Genomic DNA, 22,841 nt, shown 5'->3' with positions numbered 1-22,841 from the left:
AAAAGATTTTGCACACTTTAGATGTACACAGGCAGTTGCGCTATTATTTAAGCAGGACGAAGGATTTTAGGCAGTCTCAGCAGTTGTTTGTTTCTTTTGCTTTGAGTTCTCAGGGCAAGCCTGTGTCAAAACAAACTATTTCTAAGTGGATTGGGTTTTGCATTGCATTTTGTTATTCCCATCATGGCAAGGAGATTCCAGCTGGGATTAGGCCTCATTCCACTAGGGCTACTGCCACTTCAACAGCATTTCGATATTTTGGAGGCAGCTACTTGGAGTTCAGTGCATACTTTGTTGACAGCTCCTGCTGGTTTATGATTTGCCAGCCTGGACTGCAGCAATGTGGGATGAAGAACATAGTACAGTTTTGTACCTACCATAAATGTAGATGTTCTCCTTCCCTTCTGTGTTTAGGGGTGGTTGTGTGGGTGGGGTTGTACTTTTGTAAATTTGTATTTATTGTATATATATTTGGTACAGGAGTGTTTGGTGTTTTGGTTTTGGCCTTATCTTGTTAGGGTCTTCTGACATCTGGGGCAAGAAAAGACAAACTGTACTTTCTATGGCAACGTCTGCCGCATTCTGGTCTAGAGTTTCCTTGGATGACATTTGCTCAGCGGCTACCTGGGCATCCTCTCACACCTTTATTACTCATTATAAATTGGATTTGATGTCTAGAGGAAGGGCTTCCTTTGGCTCTGCAGTGCTCCGGAATATCCTTCCTTAAGGGCCTCCCAAGATTTCGGGTAGCTGGGGACTCTGTCCCACAGGTTACTGATCAAATGAAGTTAACTACTTCAGATAAAGAAGTTATGTACTGACCATAATGTTCCATCTGAGTAGGTAAACTTCATTTGTCAGCAACCGTCCCTCCCTCCTTCCCCCTTACCTTGGCGATTATTTTACTGAGCTCGATGTTCGGAGTTCACGAGCTTGAGGTTTGTCTTTGGTTCAGGGGTCTCAGGTTTTAGTTTGTTGGTGTCACGTGTGGAGTGGAAAACTGGATCTGAGGATTGGAAGGAGGTTGCAGTGTAGTATGGGTAGGAGGAGGAGCTTGGAGCTTGGATCTTTTGCTTGGTATGCTGCCGGCTCGGATCCAAAACCCACAGGTTGCTGACAAACGAAGTTTACCTACTCGGATGGAACGTCATGGTGAGTACATAACTTCTTTATTTTAGACTTGGGGAAGACTAGCTGCTATTCTGGACCTTTCTGACAATCTGGTTGCAGTTGAGGCATTTGGATTGTATTACTGCATCTCTTCTAATGAGTGGAGAAGAAGCCAGCAGCTTGTTTGGCTTTTTTAATGTGGCTAGTTCCTCAGGGGAGCTCTTGTATCAGTAGCTGGAACTGTTTCTGTATAGATTTTGTAGTGTTCAACAGCTTGGTGCTCATTTTGTCTGAATTACTCAGCATTGTGCAGGGGTGCAGCAGAGTGTGCACAAATTATGCATTATTTCATACCAGAATCATCCTTTCTCTTGATGACCTTCAAGAATAGGTTTATACTGTTCCCTCTTATTATATAATGTAGGCTTTATTATCCTACATACTGCTTAAGATAAAACTGTAGTTCCTGTAGTATTTGATTATTGATTTGTCACTGCTTTATACTGCTTTTTCATTATTGATTGTCACTGCTTCCCATTCTAGTTCTTCAGCCACTGTTAACAGTATGTTATTTAGAGTCACACCTGAGTGTGGCACAACTGTGTGCTGCAGTTCTTATCATTTTTATCTTTAAAATTTGTACAGAGCCAACTCAGTGGCTTCTGCATCATCCTTGAAGTGACATATCTGCTGAACTTTAATTGCTACTTTTACATCGTAAACTTTTGTGGTAAGTCTCTTGCTGCTAATTTCTCTTCTTGGGATTCATTGTATAGTAAGCCATGTCTGAGCCTAACATGAAAGTGACAAACCTGTGTTCTGTTGCAGTTAAGACTACTACTGTTGTATTGCATTTCTGATGACTGCTATTCAGTTGCATTTCTAATTATTGTTGTTTTGCATTTGTTATACTTTACTTACTGTCATTATTCACAGCACTCCTAATCTGTCAAGAATATCTACTATCTCTAGTCTGATCTCAGGCGGCTTATCATTGTCTTTAACACTTAGAGTGGTTTCTCATCATTTGGGATGTTATTGATAACTTTGACTCTGCGGCAAGCTGAGGTATTGACCATTGCCAACCTCAGATTTTCACATTTACATTAGTCAGATGTGCTGCCCTTCTAACTGTACAGAGTACAGAAATAGCACTGAAAGATAGCATAAGATGACTCCTTATACCTGTTGGATTGTGCTGGCTAGTATAGAACCTCTTTTAGTTCTTGCTCTTTTTCTGTCCATCCTGTTGGCAGTTGGTATTCTGATGCTGTGCAGCAGCTGTCTCAAGCATACAAAAAAAAACATTGCTTCCTTATAGTGGTTCAGGCTGTGAATTATGCAAATATGTTTTGGACTTGGAGGTTACTCTCTCATCTAAGACCCCATTTGGAAATCAAAATGGGCACTCAGTCACTCACTGAACAAATCAGATGTTCTTCATGTTTCACTGTTGCAGTCATTACCTGTGGGTTAGCCCTGCTGTGGTAGCCCTCGGCCTTCCCGAATACCAGAGTCTGTGTTTTTCTACATCTGCTGCTGTCGCTTGCTGTCTGACTTCAGGTCATCAGTGCTGTAAAGTAAGGCAGCCAACGCCATTACATAGTCTTTCTTGCCATGGAGCCTGTAGCAGAAGCAGTTCACAAGTGTGCTGGTCAGTCACTACCAGAGTTTGAATTACAGCTGAAAATGTCTAAATCTAAGCACCCCGTTGGGGATCCTTTTTTCTTGCACTAACTGATGTCCGAAAAAGTTAATTGTCTCGCTTGGGGAAAGCAGATCCCATACCCAGACTTCCATTCATACTGCATCACTTGTTTATGCCCAGACCATGACTTCCCCGTTGCCGGTTCTGTGCCCATTTTAATGCGAGAACCATTCTTCGTAGAGTTCTTATTGTAGCCAGGTATTTTCATGTTCTGTCTTACCATTCTGAAATGGTGTCTGCCACCCAACAATCCATATACGGTCCGAAAAAAAATGTAAGGATAAAGATAGAGACAGACCACACAAGGCTAAGCCTTCCGATGACTCTACCGCTAAGCAGGTTGTCAAATGTTCTTCGTGTTTCACTGTTGCAGTCCTCACATTTGGGTTATCTGCCTGCAGGTAGCCCTCAGCCGGACTGAATACCAGAGTCTTCGGAGTTCTGAGTCGGATGCTGTCACTTCTTCCATGACGTCAGGTCAGGCGTATAAAACATGCAGCTGATGCTATTAAGTCAGTCTTGCTGTGCGGTAACCGAAGCAGAAGCAGTTCGCAAGTGCCGGTCAGCCGACTCCTGAAGTTTTTGTTTTCGAGTTTCAGACCTGAAGTCTTCAAAAAGATAAGTACCCCATTGGTGATCCTTTTTTCTTATTCTAACCGATGTCAGAAAAAATTAACAATTGTCTTGCCTGTGGAAAGCAAATAACTCGTAGAGATTTTCATTCTTACTGCGTCACCGGTTTAGGCCCAGACTATCTTATTCTAATCGTCACCGGTTTAGGCCCAGACACGACATTCCCTCGCGGATGTTTTTTTGCCTTGTTCAAAGCCCGTACTATTCGTCATAGGGCTATTTTTGTAGCTAAATACTTTCATTCCCGATCTCCGTACTCCGAAATGGCTTCGTTAAGCCATCCGACTACCGATCTTCCAAAAAAAGTAAGGATAAAGACAGAGACAGTCCGCATAGGTCCAAAACTGCCGATGACGCTTCCGTTAAGCTAGTCGCCAGTCCGCCGATACTCGGTGAGGTGCTTTCGCAGCCCCTGATACCCACTACTACAGATTCGCAGGCCTCTACTGAGACCCATTCGGAGTCTGGTATGCCGCGAGATGCTTCTTAGACTGTGGAACCAGTGGATGTCTCTACCTTGGATGGTCCGGAGATGCTGTGCAGGCACCAGCTTCTGAGGGTGTATTCAGGCCTACCGACTTTCATATTAAACCGACGACTTTGTTTCAAGCTAGAAATACCGAATTCTTAAGGCCTAAAACTCGCACTATGGTTCATAACGCCTAGAAAACCAACGACCAAACCACATTCTCAGGCCCATATGCTTCAAAAACATATGATTAGAATGGCTGAAGACCTTATTACCTTAATTAGGGGAAGCCAGCCTTCCCCCTCTAAGTGACCTAGAACTGATTTTCTTTCTGATCCTTCTGATCAGGAATCTGATATCTGTGTTCCTTCTGACTACCAGGATTTACCCTTACCTACTTATGAGGATTCTGATGCAGAGGATTCCATTCCCTCTGCTTCCCCTCCAGAAGATTTTTCTTTTGGTGAAACCTTGCATACCCTTGGGGAGCATTTCCTCTGGGAAAGCCAGGACTATTCTAACTCCAAAAAGAGACTTGGGGAATTTTTACTCCTGTCTCAACACAGGCCTCTAGCTATCCCTCCTGTTCTGGAGATTGTAGATGATGTTTTCTTGGAATCCAGCCTTACCCCATACACTTTGCCTCCAGCTCCCAGGAAACCTGACAGGTACTGCAGAGTACCTGACTCTCAGAAATTTCTCTTCAAGAATCCCACTGCAGATCCAGAGACCATTTCCCAAGGACCAAAAGGCATTAAGGCTACTAGTGCCAAACATCCTACCCCTTCTGATAGGTACTCAAGAGCTTTAGACAGATGGGGTAAGAAGGTATACACTTCTGCTATTTTGGCAATTAGGGCTTCAAATTGCCAGTTTCATATGTTAAAGTATCAGCAGCATATTGTGGGACTACTAAAACAGAAAATGATAATTCCTGACTGTGCTGAACACAAAGAGTTGCAAGAGTTAATGCATTCCAAGTTAATAAACATACTTTGCAATGTGGTTTTGATGCTTTGGAAGCATCTTGCAGGGCTGCTGTCACTGGGTCTGTACTTAGAAGGCATGCTTGGCTTAAGGAACAAAACTTGCCAGATCATGTTAAAGCAAAATTACTGGATGCACCCTTAAACCAAGACCGCCTTTTTGGCAACAAAACAGAAGAAGTCCTCAAAAGGATGGAGGAAAAAGCTAAATCTATGCAAACTGTTTTCTTACAAGTACAGCCTCCTAGATTCAGTAGGCATTGGCCTTCAAAGAACTGGTCTTTTCCAGTCTCTTCCAGGCCTTCTCAGTCCAAACCCAGGAGCAGCAGACCACCAATACTTCAGTCTCAGGCTATGCACAGATCTAAGCAGTGGGGGGCTCCCACTTCCAAAGCAGGGAGTAGTAAGCCACCCCCCTATGGAAAAATGGCAGAATGACTTAGCCTTAACTCTTCCATGCCCTGCTCAACTACTTGCTCCCTTAGGAGGAAAGCTCGCCCTGCATGCAAAAAACTGGGAACTCATTACCCAGGACAAATGGGTTTTAAACATAGTTTCCAGATTCCACTTCCACTCATTATTAACCCCAGGTGGATAGCCAGACCTCCCCCCAAATCAGTGGGCGGAGGCCCAAAAACAAGTGCTCTCTCCCCTCAGTATCAGGGCTATTCAACCTGTCCCAGCAGAACAAAGGGGACAAGGTTTTTATTCAAGACTGTTCCTGGTTCCCAGAAAAGAAAACTCCTGGCGTCCTATCCTGGACCTGTCTATTCTCAACACCTTTCTGGTGGTTCCAAAATTCAGAATGCTAACTCTTCAACAGCTTCTTCCTATGCTAGCCAAGGATGCCTGGCTGGCAACCCTAGACTTAAAAGAAGCTTACCTGCACATCCCAATAAGGGAATCCTGCAGACAATATCTATGTTTCAGGTTGGGCTCCATGCATCAGTTCTCTGCACTTCCCTTTGGCTTATCTACTGTGTCCAGGGTATTCACAAAGTGCCTAGCTCCAGCCATTGCATTTTGCAGGCAGAGAAATATTCAGATTTACCCATGCTTGGACGATTGCCTGATTCAGGCAGAAAGTCAGGACTTGCTATTACAACACCTGGCATTTGTAAAGACACTTCTAACCTCATTGGTGTACACCATCAACAAGAAGAAATCACACCTAGTACCCTGCCAACAGATTGTATTCCTGGGAGCAAGCTTTAACACAACTTCCCAGATGGCATTCCTCACTCCGGAGAAACAAGTTTATTTGACAGCCTACTCCAACCTACTGGGCACAAAAACGCAGCTCTCTTCAAGAACGATCCTGCAAGCCCTGGGGTTCTTGGCCTCTTGCATTCTGTTAATTCCATATGCAAGACTGCATATGAGGAAACTTCAATGGTATCTAAAAAGTCTATGGTGTCAACATTCTCAGGACCTAGAAACAATGATTCCTATAATTCCTTGTCTAAGGGCAGAGTTCCTTTGGTGGGCAGAGGCCTGCTACCATAACAAGGGACTCCCTTTCACTCTACACCCTGCCGCCCAAACCCTAACAACAGATGCATCAGACTATGCATGGGGGGCTCACATGGCAGGGCAGTGCATTCAGGGCAAATGGAACCCAAAACAGATGCACCTGCATATCACTCAAAAAGAAATGTTAGCTGTACATAATTCTCTGACAGTCTTCAAAGACCTTGTACTTCCAGGACAACTATTGGTAAAGACAGACAACACCACAGTTTTGTGGCACATAAACAGGCAGGGGGGAACCCATTCCTACCCACTTTGCAGACTAGCCATGGCTGTGTGGAACACAGCCTTGAGCTACCAAGTGAACCTGCAAGCTCAATTCCTACCAGGCAAACTAAATTCACTGGCAGACAACTTAAGCAGAAATCTCATAGACCCACACAAATGGAAACTGGAACCCAAAATATTCAAGCTCTTGAGGAACAAATGGGGACACCAGAGGTAGAACTGTTTGCCTCCCCTCAGAACTACCAATTGAACAAATTCTGCACCAAAACTCCCCACAGTCAAGCTTGGAAAGTGGATGCCCTGTTCTTTACCTGGGAAAGCCTCTCAATTTATGCCTTTTCCCCCTCTGCCTCTCCTCTCGAAGGTTCTACTAAAGATCAAACAGGACAAGCCAAGGACAATACTGATTGCCCCAGACTGGCCACGCCAGCACTGGTATCCCTTTTTTCTCAGTCTGACAGTGCTATAACCATGGCACCTGCCACAGACCCCCTCCCTGCTGTCCCAGCAGGCGGGCCAGATTCTGCACCCTCAGCTTTAAACCCTGAAACTTGCAGCCTGGTTAATTCCCTGAGCCTCACCCCTAGCAACCCTCTCAGTAAACAGGTGCTGGATGTCATTCTTGCGGCAAGGAGGCCTAGCACTAGAAAATCCTATTCAGAAAAGTGGAAAAGATTCTGTTCCTGGAGCCAGGCTCAGGGAAGGGGCACAGCGGTGCCCAGCTTACCCCATATTCTAGATTATTTAACAGAAAAAGGGCCTATCTTTCTCTTCAGTTAAGATTCATGCATCTGCCATTTGAGCACATTATAATACTGAGCCACCCATCTTCTCTCATCCTCTGCTAATTCCTTAGAGGGGCAAAAGATGTAAGGCCCCCCAGGAGAGCTCCCACTCCAGCCCGGGACCTTAACTTTGTATTGGAAAAACTCACTCTTCCCCCCTTTGAACCAGCTGCTACAGCAGAGTTGAAATTGCTTTCTTGGAAAACAGCCTTACTTCTAGCCATCACTTCAGCAAGAAAAGTATCTGAACTGCAGGCCCTCATGGCAGTAGAACTCTTCATTATCTTCCTTGCGGACAGGGTTTCCCAAAGGACTAATCCATCCTTTATGGCCAAGGTGGTGTCTAGTGTGGCTCTAAACCAATCCATTCATTTGCTTACTTTTTCCCTAACCCTCAAAATAAGGGGGAAAGGATACTGCATTCTCTGGATGTGCACAGACAGCTTAGATTCTGTTTGGACAGAACTAAGCCTCTCAGAAAATCTGGCCAGCTGCTAGTTAGCTTTGCTGCAGGGGCAGAGGGGAAGGTCATTTCAAAGAAAACCATTTCCAAATGGATAGCCCATTGCATCCGTTTCTGCTACAAGCACCATGGAAAACCTACCCCACAGGGGATACGATCACATTCCACCAGGGTGGCATCTACCTCTACAGCATTTCTCAGAGGAGTCCCTACCAGGGACATCTTGGAAGCTGCTACCTGGAGCTCTGTACATACTTTCACCAAGTATTACACCTGCCTATCTTTTCTAAATCCAGAGCTGGATTTGCCACAGCAGTCTTACAGGGCCTGATTGCTAGCCCTAATGCTCTTTAACTGCCTCCACCCTTCCTTAGCTTTGGGAATCGACCCAAATGTGCTGACTGCAACAGTGAAACACGAAGAACATAGTACAGTTGTATTCACTTACCATAAATATAGATGTTTGAGTGTATTCACTGTTGCAGTCCTGGTTACCATCCCTCCAGCCCCCTGACTTCTCTTGGCTCTACCTATCCTTCTTGTTTGGCATATTTTATATCGTGTATTTGCTTTTTGCTGGGGGTGTTTTATACCATATAATTGCTTCCTATTTTGGGGGCACCTGACATCTGAGGAAAGAAAAACTGATGTAATGGCGTCAGCTGCATGTTTTATACCCCTGACAACCTGACGTCATGAAAGAAGCGACCGCATCTGACGTAGAAATCCGAAGATTCTGGTATTCAGGCCAGCTGAGGGCTACCTGCAGGCAGATAACCTAAATGTGATGACTGCAACAGTGAATACACTCAAACATGTACATTTATGGTAAGTGTACACAACTGTACTTTCTCAGGAATTCAGTGAGTTGCCTTCCCAGCCCCTGATGCCCAGTTCTGTACCTTTGCAGGCCTCTGCTGAGACCCTTCTGGAGTCCGGTTTGCCGCAGAAATCATCTTTATCTTTTGAGCCTTTGGTTGTCTCTGCTTTGGTTGGGTCTGGAGTCGCGATGCAGGCACCGGCTTCAGAGGAGGTTTCTCGCAGTACCGAATCTAGACAAAAACAGATGTCTTCTCTGACTACCGTTTCTCTCAGGCCGATGGATACTCTTAGGCCTAGAGGCAAGGCCTCTCGTAAGAAAACTACCTCTAGCCACCATTTTACTCCTGCTCCACCACCCCAAGCTCAAATGCTTAAAATGGCAGAGCATCTTATCACCCTTATCAGGGGTGGTCAGGCCACATCTTCTAAAAGGAAAAAAGATCTTTCTCCTGAAATACTGACTGAACAGGATTCTGAGGAGTGTGATTATTCAGATTTTGAAGAGGAACAATGTTTGACTGCTTATGAGGATTCAGATGCAGAGGAATCCATTCCTTCTGCCTCCCCACCAGAAGATCTTTCCTTTGGGGAAACCCTTCACACCCTCGGGGAAATTTCCACTGGGAATCCCAGGTCTTCCCTCAGTCTAAGAAAAGACTAAGAGTTTCTAGACCTGCCCCAGCACAGACTCTTGGCCGTCCCTCCAATCATAGAGGAGGTTGATGATGTCTTCCATGAATCCAGCTTAATTACTGACGCCCTGCCACCTGCTCCCAGCAAACCTGTCTGGTATTACAGAGTACTGAATTCTCACAAATACCTGTACAGAAATCCTGCTGCAGACCCGGAGGTCATTACACAGGGACCAAAAGGAGCTAAGGCTAGTTCTGCAAAGGATTTTATTCCTTCTGACAAGGACTCCAGAGCTCTGGACAGATTGGGTAAAAAAGTATACACCTCTGCAACCTTAGCTATCAGAGCACTCAACTGCCAGTTCCACATGTTAAAATATCAACAGCACACTTTGGAACTATTAAAGCAAAATATTTCAACATTTCCTGTCTGTGCCAATTTGAAAGAGTTAGCAGATTTACTGCACTCTACTTGTCAAGTGGCTAAACACTCGTTACACTGTGGATATGATGCCCTAGAAGTCTCAAGCAGGGCAGCAGTGTCAGGATCTGTCATTAGGAGACATGCATGGTTGAAGGAGCAATCTCTCCCTGATCATGTCAAATCTAAATTACTTGATACACCCTTGGATAAGGACCGCTTGTTTGGAGTAAAAGTAGAAGAGGTGCTTAAAAAGATGGAAGACAAAACAAAATCTATGCAAACAGTAAAATATTTCCTTCAGGTACAACCTCCTAGATTTAGCAGGAATTTTCCCTCAAAACACTGTTCCTTTCCTGCATCTAGCAGACAGGGGCAAGGTAAGCCCCACAGAGACTGACCACCTAGACTGCTATCCCATGGACAGCAGAGAACCAAACAGTGGACCTCTTCCACTCCAAAGGCCGAGAGTTCTAAGCTGTCCCTCTATGGCAAAAATTCTCAAGGACTCCCTGTCTCCCCTTTGCCCTGTTTTCACTCACCAAAAACTAGGAGGAAGGCTCTCCCTCCACAAAGAAAATTGACTTTTTGTAACAAAGGACCAATGGGTCTTAAAGATTGTTGAAGGAGAATTTTATCCCTGAAAAATTAACTCTCAATTCCAAGAGGGTACCCTGACTTATCTCCAAATCATTGGGCAGAGGCATTGAAACAAGTCCAAACTCTCATATCTTTTATTCCAGACTATTCCTTGTTCCCAGAAAAAAGGGCACTTGGCGCTCCATCCTGGATTTATCCATTCTGAACACCTTCCTGGTGGTCCCTAAATTCAAAATGCTAACTTTGCAACAGCTGCTTACCTATGCTGACAAAACAATGCATGGTTAGTTACACAAGATCTAAAAAGATGCCTACCTCCACATCCCTATAAGGGAATCCTGCAGGAAATTCCTTCACTTAAGAGCAGGCTCACAACACATTCAGTTTTCTGCGCTACCCTTTGGCTTATCTACTGGTCCCAGCGTATTCGCCAAATGCTTAGCTCTGGCCATAGCCTTTTGCAGACGGAAAATTATACAAATGTACCCTTATCTGGATGACTGCCTCATTCAGGCAGATTGCTCCTCAATACCCTCCTAACCTCCTTAGGGTACACCATCAACGAGAAGAAATCAAGGCAAACACCCTCTAGGAAGATAATTTTCTTGGGAGCACTTTTAATCAACGCTTTCATCAACTTGTTGATGAAAGCGTTGATTAAAGGTTTTTATACGCTATTTTTGTGGACTACATTTGCTTTGCGGTCATCTCCTTCTGCCATTATTCTTATTTATTTGTTTTTTGGCTACTTTTCCATTTTTTTTTTCTTGGGAGCACTGCTGGACACAGCATCCCAAATGGCCTTCCTATCCCCAGAAAAGCAGAGCTTCCTTCCTCTCTACTTTACACAGATGCCTTCCAGAAGGCACCTCACTGCGAGGAAGTTCCTGTAAGCCTTTGGGTACATGGCATCTTGCATCCTTCTAATTCCTCTGGTCAGGCTTCACATGAGAGAACTTTAGTGGTACCCAAAGAACCATTGGTGTCAGCACTCTCAACCTCTAGAGACCTCTCTACTTCGGATCCCCTGTATAAGGGCTTCTCTAGTAGGCAGAGGCCTGTTCCCAGAACAAGGGTCTTTCCTTCACCTTCCGCCCAACCGGGCAGACCATTACCACTGGCGCCTCAGACATAGCTTGGGGTGGTCACCTTGAAGGTGGGTGCTCCCAAGTTCTTTGGGATGCTCAGCACCTTCCCTTGCACGTCAACCAGAATGAAATGATGGCAGGTTAAAAGGCTCTGACATCCTTCAAACCCAATCTCAAGCCAGGGGTTCTCCTTATCAAAACAGACAGCACCACAGTAATGTGGTACATCAACAAACAGGGAGGGACCCAATCTTACCCTCTCTGCAGGAGAACCACAAACCTCTGGATGACCGCCTCTTCCATGGGACTACACCTGATAGCCCAATACCTCCCAAGGATCAACAACACTCCATCAGACCACTTGAGCTGAAACTTACTGGACCTCCACGAATGGCAGCTTCACAGAAAAATCTTTTTACAAATCACTCAGGCATGAGGGACTCCTGAGGTGGATCTCTTTGCTTCACATCTCAACCATCAGGTGAAAATATTCTGTGCCAGGGAGTATCACCACCTAGCGTGGAAGGTGGATGCCTTGACCTTCCCCTGGAACACCCTCTTTGTGTACGCATCTGCCTCTTATTCCCAAGGCACTGATTAAAATAAGGAAGGAGAGACCCAAGGGCATCCTCATTGCTCCAGATTGGCCCAGACAACATTGGTACCCCTTACTGCACAGCCTAACCTTACCGTCTCCCAGGCAGCTTCCCCTGATCTCAAACCTCTTAACTCAGGTGTTGGGGGGGGTGCTGCACCCAGACTTACCGACTCTCAAAGTATCAGCATGGCTAATGCTCTAAAGGCAAACAAGGGGCCCTGTTAAGCAAACAGGTCCTATACATTATCACAGAGGCCAGAAGGCCCAGCACCAGAAAATCTTACACAGGGAAATGGAAAATATTCTACTCCTGGAGCTAGTCCAGAGGGGCAATACCTCACAACCTTCCATCCCTCTTATCCTGGACTACCTAGCTGAGCTACTGGGTCTATATCACATTATCAACGTTTCAGAACTTCGAACACCATATAGGTTCATAGGTTCGTACTAGGCTATCTGCCCTAGGGCATTTATAAGCCTAGCCAGAGTGTATGTGGCTTACACCACCCCTTACTACGCCCTTTTAGGGTTTAGTTTACTATGCCTCTGTTTAGTAGTGACACCAGAGATGACCCCCGGGGTAAACCTACAATCTCCCATCCACTCGTCGAGATTTCTCTTGAATAGAGTCAGTGAGGGGCTTTGCCTAACATGGACTGGGATTCTGTTCCAGAGTGTAGGGAGCCTCTGAATCTGTCCCTCCAGCACGTTCTATTTATTTCTGTGTTGAGGTTTAAGTCACTTGTTCTCGTGGCTCTGATGGATTTGGATTTTCTGAGGTGGAGCATGTCCATTAATTCAGGATTGACATGGCCAATAGAGCTGGAGGAAAGCATTGATCCATACACAGACACACAGTTGCCACATCTGGGGTTAGAACTCCCACCTAACTAGTTTATTACACTCCAGCATTACGCAGTTATAGGACACACCACAGAAATTATTATGGTCGACACCATGTGATCGAAGTACTGAAACTTCGGAAAAAAAATAATAAATAACTGCTGTAAGCAGGAGGGCAAGACCCCCACACCCCGCTACTTAAATATGCCAACTCTGAGATTGCGCTACAGCATAGGAAAGGGAAACCTTCCCTTTCCTGCACCTAACTCTGTTAAAGTGCGATCTCTGAGTTGGTATATTTAAGTAGTGGGGGGGTGAGGGGGTGCAGGGGGGCTTGCCCCCCTGCTTACAGCAGTTATTTTTTGTTTTTTATTTTTTTTTTACATTTTCAGAGTTTCAGTACTTCAATCATATGGTGCCAACCATATGGTGTTCGAAGCTGTGAAACTTCGATAATGTAATATAGACCTGAGCTACTTAATAGTGGCCTCTGCTCCTCTATTAAAATCCACACCTCAGCCATTTCAGCTCATTTTGATACAGAACAGCCCCTGTTCTCCCATCCTTTGATTAAACAATTCCTCAGCAGGGCTTCTAATGTCAGACCTCCCAGAAGGCCACCTACTTCAGCTTGGGACCTGAATTATGTTTTTGAAAAACTAACTTTACCACTCTTCGAACCTGCTGTTTCAGCAGAACTATTATACCTCTCCTGGAAGACTGCTTTTCTGCTATCTGTCACCTCAGCTAGAAGGGTTTCAGAACTTCAGGCACTGATGGCCATTGAGCCCCTCATCATCATCCATGCAGACAGGGTCTCCCTGGGGACTGATCCCTCCTTTATGCCCAAGGTGGTATCTAATGTAACTCTCAACCAGGCCATACATCTAACCACCTTCTTTCCTAACCCTCAAAATAAGGGGGAAAGAATTCTGCACTCACTAGACGTGCACAGATGGCTCATATACAATCTGGACCGTACTAAACCCTTCAGGAAAACAGACCAACTACTTGTCAGCTTTGTTCAAGAGGCAGAGGGGAAGCCCATTTCTAAATGGATATTGCACTGTATCCATTTCTGCTACAGATTGCATGGGACCCCCCCCCCAAATCTATTTGAACCCATTCCGCTAGGGCAGCCTCCACTTCCACAGATATACTGGGAAATTAAAAAAAAAACTGTGTGTTAGAATGCCCATATAATTAATAAAATAAGCAAAAGAAATTGAGTAAACTCCCGTGTTAGTGTAACAACTGGAGAATGCTGAATAGAAAGTTTCTTCTGTTTGATTTCCAGTAGATCACGGACCCAAAAGTCAAGGTGCTTGTCTCGGAGATCAGTTAAGCAAGTTATCAAATAGCTTAAGTGTACAGTTATGGAGCTTGAAGATCAACTGAGCTAATGGCAATTGAAACCAAGAATAATAAATTCTTTAACTATGTCAGGAAGTTAAGAACTGACACTCGGAAATGTTCAGTTTATACACAGCAATATTATTAATTCTGATAATAATCTAGCTGACAAATTCACAGCCAGTTTTACTCTACCCACATTTGGGTCTTACACAGATTCCTCGCTCCCAGTTATATAAATGGTAAAAAGTCCTGACAGCTCCTTCAACAGCTACACATTCATAGGATCCAGTAACACACCATGTTGTTGTCCTAGCTGAATCGTTATTTTAACATCTTTAATCTCAGTGTTGAAGTCTGAAAAACAGCCATGGTAATACCCTTGTACAAGGGTAGCCCAACCACTGACCCATGAAACTGTAAACCCATTTAGCTTGATGGACCTCATGAAATGCTGTGGAATGTATACATTTCTGAGCTCAAAGTTAGACATTGGGAATCTCTGGTCTGTGGACCCACATCAGTTTGGTTTTCTTAAAGCAAGTCCTGCCCTCCTAACCTTCATAACTTCAAAAAGTTACTAGAATAGGACTGGTTTCTACATGCAGCTTATTTCAACCTGACCAAGGTTGTTTATGCTATTGCCGTGTAGTTATCATATACAAGCTTGTAAACCTGAATATAAATCCATTTATTGTGCAGTGGATAGCTACTTAGTTTACTGAAAGACCTCATGTTGTTAAGTTGCGGGTGCCACTTCTGAAAGTAAAAACATCACCTTTATTCTCCTATAGAGGTTAGTATTGGGCCCTTTGCTATTTTGCATTTACTTCTCAGACCATCCAGCCTGCAGTTATCAGTTTGCAGACCACTGCAAACAAAGGGTTATTCATGCACTGATGCACAATTCCTTTAGTAAGTAAGTTAAATTATCTTCATAGGTTAGTACAAGGCTAACTGCCCTTGCGAGCCATTGTAAGCCTAGGCAATTATCCCTTGTGAGACTCTAACCTTGCACCTTGTGTTTGTAAGGCAAACACCTTAACCATTAGGCCACCATCCCAACTCCTAAATTGATGCAGGAAGAGACTCAAATTAAATGCAAAAAAAAAAAAAAAAAATGCAGTATAGTACAGTTTGGTAAATGAAGCATTTCCACATCCTACCACAAAGATAATACACTCCTTCGAATGAACACGTTCATCAGAGATGAGTAGCTTTGTTAATAATGTCATATCCTTTGACCGTCAGATGTCCACAGTAGTTAGGAAATACTTTTATTTGGCCCAATTAATATAAAATGTTACCTTCTCTAAATCTAAAGAAGTCTTCCCTCCTTACTATTACCATTTTTAAATTCATTAGACCTAGTATTAAATATAATGCCCCCTTTGGTATAGACCGGTCGAAACATATTACTCAATGTAAAAGATCTTTACAGATTCTTAACTTGAATAGATCACTGGCCTTAAGACTCAGAATTATCCTGACAGACAGGCAGCCCTGCCCCTGTACATGGTTTCTTATTAACCCTTATGTGGCATTCTGTTTCTAGCTTTTAGCACCATGAAAGAATCTGTACTACCTTTTGAAGAACAGTGGTTAAAGAAATACCCACATAAAGGACTTAAACGTTCATCAACAGATTAGTGATGCACCATGGAGTAATAGCCGTACCCCAATTTGTTCCATGTCTCTAGAACAAGCTTCCACTACATGTATGAGGTAGTACCTCTGTCACCTTCAAAGAAAATATTGACAGGTGGATGGGACACTACAAATTCTGTTCAAATCCCATCTCAGACACCATCATTGCTGTTGCCAGATGGCTAACTTCATGAGAAGCAAGCAGCAAGGGTAGAGATCTTAAGCCTTCATTAAAAGAACTATCCAAGAGATTCCACCAAACCAGAAGGATTTAGGATTTTATTCCAGATGTTTGTGGGAAAGAAGACGAACCACATGCCAGTACTGGATTTCAGTGGCTTAAACATCCTCATCTCCATAGAAACCTTTTTTGAATTGTCATGGTGCTATCTGTCTTTGTCAAAAGGAGAATGTTTGTGCTCTTTTGACATCTATGACGTGTACCTCCACATCTAAATCAGCGGGGGGGGGGGGCTCTTCAAGCAGTGTATGTCCTTACTGGTTGGAGCAAGTCCTATCAGTACAAGAATGATCTGTGGGATAGAGGAGAAGGAATATGACCACTGCCTAGGGCAGCTAGAGCCTTTCTCACTTGGCACCTGAAGAGATGGGGAGGACATAAAACTGGTGCACAAGACTGTCAAGAAGACGTTTAGGGGTCATTTTTGACCTGTAAAGACAAAGCATGTTAGAGGAGACACAAGCAGCAGATTGTATGGCCTGACTACTCCCTGGACCGTTGAAAAATTTTTTTTTTTTTTTTTTTTTTTTGCTGATAGGGTTTTGAACCTGTGGAATAGATTACATAGATGGTTAGTGGATGGAGAATCTATGAAGGAATTGAAGAGGGCATGGGACAGAAGGTGAAAAAGGTAGGGATTGAGGGGAGGTAGAATGTTAAACTGCCTAAAGAGGTAGGCTAAATAGGCTCATTGCCTCCTGCCATCAAGCAAATGTAGAATAATATAATCAGTGACTCTGGCTTTTAGTCTCGTATGCATCTCGGGTTGTTCCCCAAAGTACACATCTGTAGTAACAGGGTCAACAGAGACCGCAGGGAGCCAATGTATTCCTGTACCTGGATGTCACCTTGTTGCCCTTTCGATGATGGAGTCTGTGAATTTCAGGAAGTTCCTGCTGATGTTTCTCATCACCCGGAGGATTGCAGTGGATTTTGCAACGTCGCACATACTTCTAGTTTAGCCTTTGCTTTCCTAAGGGTCCTCCTTGGGCACCACATTTTGTCAGGCCTTCTTGCCCAAGGGCAGAATTGTTCACATTCAACACATGGTTTCTTTAATTTTGTGAATTCGGTGTATACCACTAGAGTCTTGTTTCAGTTGTATGTTTTTGGAACACCCTAGCATTTTTTTCCTTAACCTGTCCACTCAGACTGAGATCTGTTTGGCCATTTTATTGATTTTGGTAACTTATAGAAATGCCTAGACCTTTCCTTAGCCTTTTCAGTTCAGTGTGTTAACAGTAGCTTCCCTGATGTTTCTCAAGTTAAGTGTCATACAAGACTCAGTTAAGTGTCATACAGGCTCAGTTTCCTAATCTCTAAAAAGGGGAAATTCATTGCTGTAATGTCATTATCCTAAAACGTGATGGAAAGGTATGGGGTAGGGATTGATACTAGAACGTCACTCTCTGCCCTCTGTGTGATAGAGGAGAATAAAACCATTTGAATAAATTTCAGTAAAGGTCACTGTAATTTTTTTTGTATGTTATGGTATTTGGTTTTACTAAATCTGAAAACATCTCAGTAAATTATTCCCCTTCATATCTAGGTTAATCCTACTACAGAACGTATAAATACAGAAAAACTAAAAACCAGGGAACAGATCATATTTTTTGAAGAAGTTCTGCTGTTTGAAGATGAGCTGCATGACCATGGTGTTTCCAGTCTCAGTGTGAAAATTGTAAGTTTGATTTTCTTATTTTATTTACTTATTGCATTTGCTGACTGGGAAAGTCCGACTGGGCACAGAGTCCCCTTTTCACTGGAGGCCTGGGAGAAAAAAGCTCCAAATTATACATTATTATTGATTATATGTAGTATAGAAAAAAGTGTATTTTAAAAGTGTAGACATAGACTATTGCATAAACACATTTTGTAAAAATGTATACATTGCATAGAAAGGTCATTCAATGATATTTTGAAGAGTCTGCATAGTAATGGAGTCATTGCAGATAGGACAATAAGGCACGGATACAGGTGATTGTTTTGTGCAAAGGAAGATGAGCCTATTTTTAGTATACAGCTATAAATTTCAGTGGACCAGTAGCATTGCATGCTTTCAGTAAGCAGGTCTGTAGTAAAGCAATAAAACAGACATAAAGTTTTATAAAAGTAGTATCTTATACTTTAGCATTTTTTTTTCTAATCATCAGCTGATGTAGGTTAGATTGATCAAAGCAGGACTAGAAGTGATTGAAAGTATGATGGAGGAGGGGATGAAGGGGAAAGAAGATTCTAGATGTGAATGCAAAAAGGATGAAGCGAGTTAGAATGTGTGTGTGTGTGTGATGAAGCGAGTTAGAATGTGTGTGTGTGTGTGGGGAAGTAGTCAGCTTTGGTGATTGGGTGAGAGTATAGAGAAGATGGGTTGTGAGAAAGAGATGAAAGGAAAGTAGCTGAAGGGTAGAAAGAAATGTGGAATTATGATCTAGTCTAGGGTTACTTGTAGGGTTAGTGCAGGGGTAGATTCAGAGATTCTACAGGTGTGACTTCAGCTTATGTTTAAAATGTTTGAGATGCTGTTCTATTTTTAAAGACACAAGTATGGTGTTCTGTGCTTTGACAGTTTGAGAATAGACTGTCGACACAGCTGTATTGTTGGATTTAATGATTTGGAGGAGCAGCATTTGGGTAGAGCGGAGGGTGTCTTTTTGGTTTGTATGGCTAAATTAGAGTTGACCAAGCCTGGACAGTTTATAGATTTAAAGATGAGGTTATAAGTCGTTGCAATTTGGGAGTAAAATAGTTAGTGGGGTAGTTAGAGCCAGATTAGCTCTTTGAGTGCTAGGTAGTAGTGTTTTTTTTTTTTTGTGGGTGATTTACTGCAGACTTTGCTACTGTGATAGCATTCTTCGAACTTTAAGAGCTGAGAGACTTGATGAAAATAAGGGCAGAGATTCCTTCTACCCAAGCTACCTTCAGAAATTTCTTTAAGGCAAACTATCTACTTCTAGTGACACACTGACAAGTTTTAAATCGCCACCAAACCCAGTAACTTCACTGAATATTCAGAAATGTACACCTCTCCACTATACCAGCATGTAAACCTCTGCACAGATGCAGCTGAACTCTGCAGGATCAAGTGTATGGTAAACCCCAGAAACAAGACAACGTGGTGGAATGATGATAACAAGCTTTACAATAAAACGGAAAAAAAAAAACAAAAGCAAAAAAGAATAATTCCCAGAATGTTAGAGCTCTTGTCATTGGTTCATAGGTGTTTTACTAGGCCAACGACCCCAAGGGCCTTTTTAAGCCTAGGCATGCATCCCAAATCTCTGATAAGTTCTGATACCCTTGATAAGTGTAAGCATGGGCCAGGGAGATGATCCATTTACAGGCCATTTGTGTTCATTAGAGACATAGGTGCCAAACCAAGGATGGATTTCAGTTTCTCATCCAGTTGTCCAAGTTGCACTTGAATTAGGTTAGGGAGGAACTCTGCTTTATATGGATGAGGAGCCTCTTCCACAGACTGAGTAGTCTCTGGGATACATACCTATCTCTCCATCAGGTCCTATGTATATCACAGGCAAGGTTTAAGTCTTTAGAATGGGTAATTCTAGTGCTGTTTTTTTGTGGATATGCAGGAGGTCCTTCAGAGTGGGATCTGAAAATGCCCTACATGCCAGGCATAGATCTCCCCTCAAAAGCCTATAGGAGACAGAATACAGGCATAGGACCTATTACTTAGCCCTTGTATTTTTTTAGTGAGGAACCCCTGTGGAAGTTCCAGTTGTTTGGTATGTACCTAAACAGGCATATCCAAGGGGGCATTGTACTCTATGATGGGTCCGATGAATGCCGAATACAGTGGAACGATGACTTCCTTGGACTTCGAGGCCATAACTTTGCTTATAAGTTGCGCAACATAGAATGATTTCCTCAGCTGTAGATACGTGATGATCAAAGGCTAGATTACTATGTGTGTATGTCCCTAAGTCCCTGACTACTTGGTCAGCTCTAAGGAGTGTGTTGTCAGTATGATAATTACCAGGGCTGGATGACTTCCCAAAGGATACTGTTAATGCATTTCGTGGCATTTAGTTCTTGGCATTTAGTTTTAGTCCATTGCTCTAACATCAGTTGTTTGTCTGTGTCAGCCCCTTCTCAGCCAGAGACCGCTGACATTGGCCTTGACTTCTGAGAAGTAAATGCCAAAAAGGAGCAGTCCAAGTACTGATCCCTGAGGGACTCCACTTGTGACTGGCCTCTTTGTAGAGGTGAACTCCCCAATTCTAACTTCCTGGTTCCTGTCTGCGAGTCAGTTGGCTGTCCACCTGATGACGTACAGCTTTGTACCTAACCTCCTGAGTTAGTCAACAATGCCCGAGTGGGATATTGTGTCAAATGCCTTGGCCAGGTCAAGGTAGGCAGTGTGAACGATTTGCCTTCATCCATTGCTTTGGTGACCTACTCAAAGAAGTCCACCAAGTTGAGTAGGCATGATCTGCCTTGATGAAACCAAACTGGGTTGGGTCTAGTGTCAGGAGGTTTACTGCATTTTCTGTGATCATCTCCATGATAATTCTTTCCATGGCTTTACATATAAGACTAGTGAGACTTATGGGTCTATAGTTTCCAGGGTTTGTAGATGGGCCCACATTTGTGCAGAGGGATGATTGTTGCCTTTCTCCATTCATGAGGCATGAAGTCTGTTTGGAGGCTACAGTTAAACAATAATTCCAGAGGGCCTGATAGGTCAAGTTTCATGCTATTTAGAAGGCACCCTGGGATATTGTCTGGGCCCATTCATGCAGTGTTCTTGGTCTTAGAGAGAGCATTAAGGACTTGTTCCCTAGTGATAGTAGGGGGAGTTGTATTTGATATTTACTGAGGGAAGGTAGAGGGGGAGAGAGGAGTAAAGTTTGAGCTGAATTTATCAGCCAGGAAGTTTGCTATATCTGCTGACTCAGTTTACAGTGAGCTCTGCACACAATTGTGTATTGCCTTTGAGGTTGTGGATATAGAATGCTTTGTGGTTGTCCTTGGCCTGGGAGGCCAAACTTGCCTCACATTTGGCTTTGGTAGTCTTTATTTGCGTTCGGAGTTTTTAGTTTGATGAATGCTTTTATCCTGCTGGGTGCTGCAACTCCTAATTTTTGCCATGATTTTCTTCCTCCTTTTATACAGCCAATTGATTTTGTGATTCCACCAGGATGGGTTATTTTTTGAGTTAGTTCTGTACTTCTTCCTGGTGGGTACAGCTACCTCTACGCAGATATTAATGTGCTTGTACAGGGTTTCTGTGAACAGTTCTGCATAGGCAGATGTGTTCTCTGGGTTCATGGGGGCTTGAAATTTTGCCAGGTTTTCACTTAATCGCAGGAGGTTAGCCTTAGAATAGTTCCTGAATATTTCAGGTTTAGCTGGGGATCCAGGTTTTATTTTTACTTTAAAGGAGACCATTTTGTGGTCTGACCTTACCAGGAAAGGCATTACAAAACTTCCATACTGGTGAGGACCAGATCCAGTATAGTTGCACTCCCTGGTTGGTTTATTGACTATCTGTTCCAGGGAGTTTGTGTTTACAAAATCCAGGAATCTCTCTGCATGTACATTTGGTATCGTATAGGATTCCCAGTTAAGAGTGGGGTAATTAGTCACCCATGAATATGGTATTGGGTTGGTTGATTGGTGTTTCTGACAAGTTTAAATCCATGGTATTGGTTTCCTGGGTCATAGAGTGGGATGTATAACTTACAAGAAAGTGGTATTGGATTTTACCTATGGTGATTTGAACATGGAGCAGCTGAAGTGCATTGCCCTATTTGACTAGCCTTGAAGTATATTTATTTTTGATGTAAATAGAGACACCTCCACCTTTAGTCCCTGCCTGTGAAGTAGCTGGCCTAAATGTGTGGAAGGCATTATAACCTTGCACTGTTGGTGTGCTCTCCGCAGCTTTAAACCACATCTCAGTGACCGCATAAATAACTCTGGAGCTTAATAAAATTTACCAAAGCCAAGTTTGAAGTTAAAATAGCTACCCAAGCCAAAGACAAAATCATAAGGCATTTTTAGTTGTGTAAATCATAATGCAGCAATGAGCTGAGCTGATTGTGACCAGTGTTACCTACACTCAGGCTGAAGATATAGTATCCTATTGGCCAATTAAATTTAGCTCTAACTTTACCCCTCTCTCCCCTCCTTCTGCCTCTGAAGATAAACCTGCAACTGGCTCACCTCCAGCTATCACACAAGACCAAGTCCTAAAAGTGCTGTAAAAAGCAACAAATACTGCATCAGTGGGTCCTGACAATATCCCTGGATGCATCTTAAATAGCATGAAGCACAATTTAGCCACACCCCTAAAAACAATGTTTAGTCATAACTTCCATACAGGTTTTGTGCCAAGTGAATGGAGAATGGCTACAGTCATTCCTCTGCATAAGGGGAGGACATTCCACAGACTCTGGCAATTACAGGCACATAAGTTTGACAAGCCTCATATGTGATGAGTCTTTCCATGGCTTTGTATAGCTAATCAATCAGGACATAAGGAACCTCCAAGCACTGGACTCATTTCAGTTTGAATTCTTCAAGGGCAAGTCATGCTTACTTAATCTGGTGGACTTTTTTTTGAAAAGGTTACCAAAACAATGAATGTAGGTAAAATGGTACATACCTCAACCTGGCTAAAGCTTTTGGCACAATTCCCCACTCAAGCATAGTAGAAGAGCT

General features: G+C 43.3%; 1 protein-coding gene across 4 annotated transcripts in view; it reads left to right on the top strand.

The window, feature by feature from the left end:
• The window catches only part of TIPRL (TOR signaling pathway regulator), a 443,844-nt gene that overhangs the window by 238,823 nt on the left and 182,180 nt on the right, over positions 1–22,841 (top strand). For all 4 annotated transcript variants that reach the window (XM_044072347.1, XM_044072348.1, XM_044072349.1 and 1 more), the window contains exon 5: positions 17,707–17,838. In XM_044072347.1, the coding sequence (XP_043928282.1) occupies positions 17,707–17,838 (132 nt within the window). The remainder of the gene's footprint in view (positions 1–17,706; positions 17,839–22,841) is intronic.

This window comes from Protopterus annectens, chromosome 5.part0 (assembly GCF_019279795.1).
Source record: "Protopterus annectens isolate FY-2018-M chromosome 5.part0, PAN1.0, whole genome shotgun sequence".
NCBI classification, from domain to species: domain Eukaryota; kingdom Metazoa; phylum Chordata; order Ceratodontiformes; family Protopteridae; genus Protopterus; species Protopterus annectens.
This window is presented reverse-complemented; position numbering and strand designations above follow the sequence as displayed.